Raw genomic sequence first — 9,760 nt, 5'->3', positions numbered from 1 at the left:
CATTAAAGCCAGTTATTATTTATGGATTATCTCCAACTAATTAAACAGCAGTGGATGATGCAGGTTTTATACCAGAGTTTGATGTGTCAGCACTCACCATTTTTTATGAGAAAATACAATTTTCGAGTAATTATTTTGGAATTCATTTTTTAAGGATGGACTTCTTATTTACAATGTTAGCCTGAAAGTGCTAAAACACATTTACATGCATACAATAAGCAATAAATTTATTCTGTAAAATGGTTACACGACTATTTAAAAAGGTCATTTAGTCTGTGTTTAAAAGCAGGAAAAGAAATCAAAATGTTAACTCGAGATTAAGGGTGTATTCACACTAGCACTGTTTAGTCTGCTTTAATCAAACTCTATTTGCCTGGAAAGTCTGGTTTGTTTAGGGAAGTGTGAAAGTGTAATCGAACTCTAGTCCACTTGAAAACTTAGGTATCAGTTCGGTTGAAGTGAACTCTGGTGCAGTTTGATTGCATGTGTGAATGCCAAGCAGACCAGAGACAGCTCCAAAAGCAGGAAGTGGACTGTAACGCAGGTCATTCTGAGTAATAACTGTAATAATTTAACTCATATCTTGCAAATACCTCGCTCGATGTGTGTACAACCACTAAAATCTGACATCACTCCATGTTTGTTTACATTTTGTGAAGAAGGAAGTTGCTTTCAGTGTCTTCTTCAGAGGTTTTGTGTTGATTCTTTCAGTGGTTCTTGGTGCAGCGCCTCCACAGGCGAGGTGGGGAACAGGCTTACAGGGTTTATTTTGGTAGACGCAGAGCAGTGTTAATGCAAATCACACCTACTGAAAATGTAAACAAATCTTTCAGTTTTGGTACCCAATTGAATACAACTGTAGTATATTTTTTATATAAAAGTTTAAATCATTTGCAACAGCGAAACGAAGACATTCATTCATGCTTTGATCAAAAATATTTTGTAACATTTAAAATTATACTAAATTTTTAGAGCCCATTAAATACAAAAACACCAGTTTTGGTTGCAGTTTTATTTTTTGATTTTCTATGATAAGTTAATGCAAACTGTAAAAGAGACCACAGTTTATATAATCAAATATTACCTAGAATATTATGTTCTGATTTTATATCTTAACACTGTTGTTCATCGATGTAGATTAATTGAAGTTTGAGAATGGTTTTGTAATAAATGCATAATAAAAATAATATTTTCCATGTGATATGATCATGATACCCATGAGGGAATGAAACTTTTTAGGTTTTTCTAAAGATGAGTTGATGAATAAAACTTGGCCAATGATCTCTTGTTGCACGGCGGGGTGAGATTATCTATTTTGGGCTGATGTCTCATGAAAAATTCATCAGTTTCACCTCTTGCGTATTGCAGTTTGTTCCTAATGTATCTTGTTACCTCTTTATTTTTGGGCTGTAAAACGCAGGCATTGTCTGCCGCTTGTATTGAAGGGGTCACTTTGGGTGCACCCTTTGTGAGTACACTCCAGCTCGTCTGTGGGTTTCTTCTTATTCCTCCAGAGGCAGTGAAAAGTGAAACTAACTTGTGTCTGCACAGACAGGCAGGACGTCTCTGTTCCTCTTGGCTTTTGTGGCTCAATACATCCTTCAGAAATCCAGCAGCTTCTCTGATGATAAATCATTCATAGGCTGGCAGCAAGTGAGAAGTCATTCTGGTGTTTTGAGGAATTTTAATATGCTTTTTACCTCCGCCAAGGGCGGGGTAATGTTTTTGGTCGCTAAAATCTGTCTGTCTTTTTGTCGTTCTGTCTGTGGACAACATTACTCAAAAACTTGTGGACGGAAGTCCCAGGACACGCTGGAGGGACTATGTCTCTCGGCTGGCCTGGGAACACCTTGGAGTTCCCCCGGAGGAGCTGGAAGAAGTGGCTGGGGAGAGGGAGGTCTGGGCCTCCCTTCTGAAGCTGCTGCCCCCGTGACCCGACCCCGGATAGGCGGAAGAAAATGGATGGATGGATGGATGGATGGATGGATGGATGGATTGTGGACGGATTGTCATGGCATTTTTACCACATGTGGCCAAGGAACACATCATTAAACTTTGGTGATGTTCCAGATCACGATGCGGATACAGGATTTTTTTTCTTTTAACACCRTGAGATGGGCAAAGCTGTGATGCTTTCACAGGGCTTCTGTAAAAAACAGTGAGCTGTATTGGACAACACGGACTTCAAACTTTATAAAAGTAATGTTAAAACCACATTTAATGATGAATAATTTTTGCCATAATATGCGCATTTACAGAGCATTTTGTGACCAGGAAGTGCGTGACTGCACCATGAAACCGATTCTTCCCATTTCCTCAAAAACACCACATTTCCGAAACAACCAATCAAAACAATTTCTCGCTACTAGGCTTGTAAACAGAGAGTTGCCGGGCCTCAAAGTTTGGAGACGGGGGGAGTCAGGAAGCACTTTACAAAGAGAGTCAAGCCATTACAAACTCATACAAGGGGATAAAACAGACGTTTTACATGGTGAAATGTGACTGATGAAAACTTAGGAGCTTAACCCCACACCAGTTTGACCATGAATAACGTCTGGTGACGAGTCTGACTTTTGTTTCTTTTTCACATTGGACTCCACTGAGAAGAAATCCCGTGCATACTGCTGCTTAAATGTTCACTACGTCAGAACTTATTCYGRAAATGTGTTTCCATCTCTGCTTTTGCGCATTAACTCCTGCAGGATGGGAGAAATTGGTCTTGGCGGAGGTTTGCACTCTCCGAGTGCTTCTAGTTTAAATTTTACTATCCAGCTGTGACTTACTAATATTGGGGGTACAAAAAATATCATGGTTTGGAATAAGCGTTGGTTTTAGATCAGTTTGGTTATGATATAGCAGATGGAAGATTTGTTGCAAACAGTCAGAATTCAGTGAGACTAACTGAAAATTCCCATTTTTTTCCTCAATTCTTACTGAGTAAAGTGTGCAATAGCCAAAACCCAGCTGGTTTTAGTTCAGGGCTGCTTGAATCCCATGATCTTTTCATTATTTCCCCTTTGTATCTATAATGTTTACATTTGAATTTGCCAAATAAGTGAGAAGTTTGATTTTGAACCCACAACGCACAAACTAATATAAAAGTTTCTGCCTCGTGTCTTTTTGCAGCGATACGGTCCGGTGTCGGCTGCATGAACTGCTGCTGATTGCGTGAATGAAGTCTCCCTATAAAAGTACCTTTGACAGAGAGAAACCAGATTCCTCTGAACTAATGCCTGTCCTGACTGTTGGTGTAAACACAAACGCAGCAACTGCAGGTCACCATAGAAGACGGGGAGTGAAAAGACAATAAAAACATACAGTCAGTTATTGTGTTGTTAGCTGTGAAAATAAACTGAAATCCCAGTACATTTCTTTATTTTTTTTACTAGTGACATCAACATTTATGTGTAGCCTTTGTGGCTATTGTTGCTGTTAGCATACAGTAATTGTATTCCAACAAGAACTTAAACAAATAAAGAACCAATTGGTGTYCATAGGCTTTTGTGCAACTTAAACTTAACCAACAGTTAACTGTTTGRTAGCTTTAGCTTAAAATATGCACTTATTACATACATAGTTATATAATACAAACAGTAAACAAAAAAGCATATAATAATCAGCACTTTTTTGTTTGTTTGTTTTTATTCATACTCTAAGTTTATTAATGGGTTAGACTTGTCAACTAGTTTGGTGGTCTTCATTCTCCTCTGGCTCTGGGTCAGACTCTGGCTCCAACATGTGAGGCTGGATGGACAAGTCTTCCCTTGTTGACATCTTTTAATTCATTCATAAATAAAAATAGTTTCTGCACTGCTACATAGTCATAAACCCCTTTATCAAATTAGAATGGACCGGTCCGGAACCTAAAGGGAAGTAGGTGTGAACGGCCTCCTTTGGATTTAAAGAGACAGCCTCAAAACGAGTTGATCTGAGACARYSCTCAGAAACGCAGTGAAAGAGGGGCTTGTGGAGTTGCAYTAAGGAGGAATTCAGACCAAAACATTGCAGTTCTGCTTTATATAGACKCCAGCTGAATGATTTAAATGTGAAAAGAAGGATTTAAAAGCATGATAGTGCACAACGCTGTCCAAAATATCAGGAATTCCTGCAGGTTCTTTATTGGAAGTTGACCCTGAGGRTTGCTGTGATCTTGTAAACTAAAAAAAGTCTTTCTGTTGCTTTTAACGAACAGTTTATCAATAGACACATTTTGAAATCCACACCTCTTAACTGGACATAAAAGCCTTAAGGCAGCTCGTATCGACAGAGATGGAAAGTGCTTACTGTCAGTGTTGTGACAATTCAGGACCAAAGGATCAGATACAATTAGTCACCAATATTGTATGGTAAGACAAAAATACTAAAAAGAACAGGACCCTGTAACAGAAAAAAACTGCACAAAATAACACAAAACATGTTAAAAAAAACTCATCAAAAACCTGAAGTAGAAAGCTGACAGGAAAGATACAAGCACTGAGGTCTCAAGTGCCTTTCTAGACTTTAATAAGACATCAGTGTTATATTTTTTATAATTCCACAGTATGTTGGAGCATACAACAAAGTGAGTTTTAGCTACTACCACACCAAATTATAGCTCAGTGTTTGTTTAAAATTAAAATAATTACAAATTAATTTCTAAGGTTTATAAGCTGTGGAAGTCATTAGGCTTAAATACCATCTGGTGGTTCATGAGATATTTTACTAACAGAGACAGACACAGGCAGTAACATAGTCACTAACCCCTTATGATGGCAGGTGATGATACTGTATGTGTTTATTTGCATGTTTGATTCTTTAAATGTAGTTTTGTGGGCGGTGCCTGTTTTTATAAATATCATGATCTTTCTACGAAAAATCTCCTACATATAGAAGAACAATGTGTTTTCAGTCTGGAGAGTCTGACAAGCTATCATGGTTTTATTTATCGATTTATTTTTCTTACGGCTGTCGTGTGCTGTCACTTCTGACATCATCGACTTTTTTTTATTTTTGCCCCAACCCTTGACTGACGACTTGTCATGAGGCATCATGAGACACATCTTCTTTTACCAAGAGCCATGAAATCTGATTATATTCAAGAGCCGAGGCAGTTATAAGACTCAACCCAGCTAATCTGTGTTAATTATTATGCTGCTTATTTTCCCAGTGTGATTGTTTCATTAGTAAAACAACAAAAAGTGTGAAATGTTCAAAGAATGTTGAGGAGAGAAAACCAAAGTCATTTTTTGCATCATCACCAGATTTAAAAAAAAAAAAAAGGAATAAATCTGATTGAGTGGCAGCATTATGGCACAGCGGTGCAGTGGTTACAGGATCATCTCATGAAATTTAGTATTAGAATAATATTGGATTACCTTATGTATTATTTTATATGTTTTATTTGTTTTTGTTGTTTGTTTTGTTTTCGTCACAAACTGATAATATTCTGAAAATCAGATGAAATGGTGAGTAGGGGTAGGATTAAATAAGTTTTACTTCTTCCTACCCCTTTTCAGACATGTCAGTTTATGTGCTTTATGTGAGTGCAGGTATTAGGGTATGTGTACACAGATAGGTGTGTGCACATCAGGTGTTTATTATTTTGGGTTTATTTATTAGTGTGTAATTATTCCAAGTGCTTTTATGTATTCATTTTTTTGTTTTTATTTATGGGAAAGGGTGTATTGGGTTATATAGATTCAATGATTTGACATGTTTGGAATAAATCATTAAATCAATTCAATCTCCCAGTCTTTCTGTGTGGAGTTAATTTGTTCTCCCTGTGTACATGTGGGTTTTCTCCGGGTACTCCTGGTTTCCTTGCACAGACCAAAACCTTGCAAGTTAGGATAATTGGTAACTTTAAATTGTCTCTCAGTGAGAAAAATAGCACTTTCTTTGAGAAACTTTATTTTTATTTTAAGGCATTATTTAAAGCAATGTTCACACACCCAAAGCAGCGAATAAATGCTAAGCTAAAAGGTTTTTCTCCTTCCCCTGAAAGTTTTTTTTCTCCTTTTGTAACACTGAGTGAGTTTGGCCCGAAATAATACAAAATAGAAAATAGAAAAATATACAGTGTTGACTTTGCGGTCCCCGGACCACAGGTTACTTTAGGGAAAATGTGCATGTAAGTAGCAAAGCTGCTTTGTTGTGGCAAAGGGGTGCTCCATATCTCATCCCCATCTGCAGGCTACCCGCTGACATTCAGCCCAATTATTCACACTTTCCTGGACGCCACTGCAGCCAACAGGAGAAGATGCCCTTTAAAAAGTAAAGACAGCGAGGAAAAAAAACTCACGTTACTTRAATCCCTCAGGCCTTCTCGTGATTTTCCTCGAACGGGCAGCCGTGCCTGCGAGCGGTGACTGTGGGATAAATTGCTTTTTGGAGAAATCATCTTGACTTTACTGTAATGGATGTGGTTTTTGTCATGTTTTGGAGTTGTCAAAAAAAAAGGTAATATTCTGGATTTTATGATGTCTCAGAGTTCTTAGAATATAACCAAGAGAGTGCCACTCATAATCCTGATAACAGCTTTGACCGTTGAAGCAAAATCCCAAGACCTTTAGTTCAAACTTGAGTATTTTATATAAACCTTACGTTTAGTCATTTTGTTCCTCGTGCAGGGTGACCCCATCAGATGGAGARACGTCCCCCCCAGATGCTCCCGGGTGTTCTGATGGGACTGTTGGTGCTACCGGTGGCGCCGGTGCTACAGCTTTGCCTGCCACCTCCACTCTCTCGTTGCCTGTGAGCCAAGGTAAACCTTCCCTGCGCCGCATCAAAGGTCGGATGCATCGGAGCAAGAGCCTGGACAGCCTGGACCTGCTCGACTCCAACGTAAGCCTCCTTTACCTGCACGCAAAAAATGTACTGCAGTCAGATAAAATAATAGATCTCCACCTGGTTTTTACTGTATGTTAGGTTTATCTTAAATGTGTTGTTTTAAAAATTGTGAAAATGGTTTTAAATATGTGTTCTTATCCTTTATATATAGCTTCTATCAGTTTCTTTATAGTTACTTACTGTGGTGAAAATCTCTGAACCTTCCAGTTGAGCAAATGAATTCAACCAGTTTGTTGCATCTTTTATGACAAGTATTTAACTAATTAAATGAGTTTCAGGAAAGGAAAAAAACTAAATCCCAGGAAAACATATTGACTATATTATATTTTTTCATTGCAGTATACTTTAAATAATGTTTACATTTATTGTCACTCAAAGGCGAAGCAATGATGTTTTTGCCCGTTTGTGTGCTTATTTATATTTTACGAATCATTGAAGAGCTTTTAATAAWARTATCATTAGCCGTGTTTCCATCAAAGTTTTTTAAGCGCATTTTGAAGTATCGCGTTAGAAAAGCTGGATGGAAATGGCAAAATTTGCACAAACTTTRTCAATTTCGCAAAAAAGCGTTTACGCTGGCTTGAGGTGGTTTTTGGATTTTCAGAAAGAGTCGGTGCGCAAAATGGGGGATGGAAACACATTTGTAGAATAAGTTCTGACGTAGCAAATATTTACCTCCATCAGCTGTTCCTGCTGTCCAATAATTGCAGCGGCTGCAGCTGGACCCTCCTCCCGCTGTCGGCATCTTCCTGGGTTTTCGCGTAACGTGAAGAGAATTGCATCTCTTTCTCTACGTCTCCAGACAGCTAACATCGCCAATGCTAGTTGATATGACAGAATAATTACAACTTTCAGGATGGTAGCAATATGTTCTTTATAACTTCACTCCATTGTCCTAAGATGAGTAGCCCTGCCAGTTTGCYACTTTACTTCCTGTTTYCTACAGACATGCGTAATGTCAACGTTGACWAAATTACTTTGCGTAYCCTGGTTGATTCGCTCGAAGCCAGTTGATGTAAACACATCTGGTGCGCATTTCTTTTTCTTGCAACATTTTAYAAGTTCACTCAAAATTCGCYTTAAAATTGGATGGAAACACGGCTACTGTCTGTGTATCTACAACAGATTGACTTTTGGTGTTAGCACAATTAAGAGGGCCATTATTGCTAATTAGCCTTAGTCAACTCATAAATGGCCATAAATAAGTTGATTTTACAAATGCAGAGCTAAAATTTGGCATGGCAGAAGCTGTGAACCATTCACAACACATACTCCAAGCACCAACAGATCACTTAAGATAAGATTACACATCATGATGTTTCCAAMATTTGATCAACAATAAGATGATCTTGGTTTAAAACTCACATGAACGGCAATGGGTGATGTGCATTCTTGCAAAAAAAAAGTTTAGACCTTTAATTTAATGCAGTAAGTCATTTTTTTAAAATGGTTTCATTCATGTTTAACATTTGATATGTTCTACCATTGGATAACATTAAATTATGTAACGTTTCTTTGGTTTTCTGATGAGCCCAGTTTAACACATTTTATGCATTTCTCTCTATGACTCGTTTATTCTCATGAAAAGTTTTAATCTGATAAATGATTAGGTAAGCTGCTTGGATCTGAACATGCTTCCTGTTCCATTGAGCTTAGAGCTGTGTTTGGCTCTTTGGTTGACTCGTGCATACATGTGTGTGTGTGCGTGCACTGATTTGTGCCCATGRGTGTGTTTTTGTGATTAATCTTGGCTGRGTGATTTTTGGGAAAGCAACCAGCGGTTTATGATGTAAAAGCATGCCAATCTGCTCCTAATGGATGCTGGGTATGGTTGTATTTTATGTTCCCAAACAGATAAATACAGTAGTTCTGTCTTTGCGCGGCTCTGAATGTCTCCACCCACTCCTGCTTTCTTTGTGTCTCGACCCCAGATGTCTCCCTTAATAAATGTTCACAGTCTGATGTCTCCTCATCCACCCCCGACCTTCCTCTCCAGGTTGAAAGTCTGCAGTGTGCATGTGCCGTTTGAGTCGGCTCATTATGGAGCTTCTGTATATTAGATGACCTTAATTGAGAGTGGTGAGTCTGTGTAAGGAGTCATTATTTGTCCCTGCTCCTGCGCGTCAACCAGCCAGTCGTGAGAGCGGAACACGGGCCAGGTTTGAGTGAGGGGACGTTTACGGTTCACACAAGTTAATCCATTATTGATTGTGACGGAGGGCTGAAGGTGGGCAGGTGAAGTTACAGGGTGGGGAGGACAGTCAGCGTTGTGCTCTGAGATGACACAGCAACTCAGACACACACACTGAGCCTCTGTAACAGACAGACACACACACACTGAGCCTCTGTAACAGACAGACACACACACATCCTTGTATTTCCATCAAATTGAGGACTTGTACTGATTTCCATTCATTTATGCCTAACCCAGACATTTTCTCGAACTCTAACCATTACTACTCTTCTCCTAACCCTGACCTTAACCAAAACCAAATTTACATGGTCCCTCTAAACCATGGGTTCTCAAGCCATTTGGGTCTGGGTATCCCTTACAAGGGCGAAGAAAAAATCCAGGGACCCTCTCATAAACCTCATGCTGTTTAAAAATATAATTTATTGTCATTTCAACCCCTAAATGCCATGGGATTATATATTTTTATTAAATTTATTATGTTTATTTTATTAGTTTATTGTTCTCCATGCATTTTTAAAAATAAAAGCCAAATTAACAATTTAGTGAAAGTTTTTGAGGACCCCCAAGATACCTCTCGCGAACCCCTGGGGGTCCTGGGACCCCAGTTTTAAAACCCCTGCTCTAAACCATGTGTCAATCTCAAGGACTACGGGCCACATTTGGCACATTTGGTGATGCCCATCTGGCACAGCAGAGGGGGTACCCCCCTCAAAAAAATTATTTATATACATATATATA

At 38.6% G+C, this 9,760-nt stretch overlaps 1 protein-coding gene across 1 annotated transcript in view; it reads left to right on the top strand.

Annotated features, from left to right (window-relative positions):
• The window catches only part of tjp1a (tight junction protein 1a), a gene marked incomplete at its 3' end in the record, with an annotated part of 107,915 nt that overhangs the window by 6,106 nt on the left and 92,049 nt on the right, over positions 1 to 9,760 (top strand). Inside the window, 1 exon segment of the mRNA XM_014026333.1 lies at positions 6,609 to 6,822. Coding sequence (XP_013881787.1) covers positions 6,609 to 6,822 — 214 coding nt within the window.

Source organism: Austrofundulus limnaeus, unplaced genomic scaffold (genome assembly GCF_001266775.1).
Source record: "Austrofundulus limnaeus strain Quisiro unplaced genomic scaffold, Austrofundulus_limnaeus-1.0 Scaffold5, whole genome shotgun sequence".
NCBI classification, from domain to species: Eukaryota; Metazoa; Chordata; class Actinopteri; order Cyprinodontiformes; family Rivulidae; genus Austrofundulus; species Austrofundulus limnaeus.
Note: the sequence above shows the minus strand (reverse complement) of the source record. Positions and strands in the feature narration are given on the sequence as shown.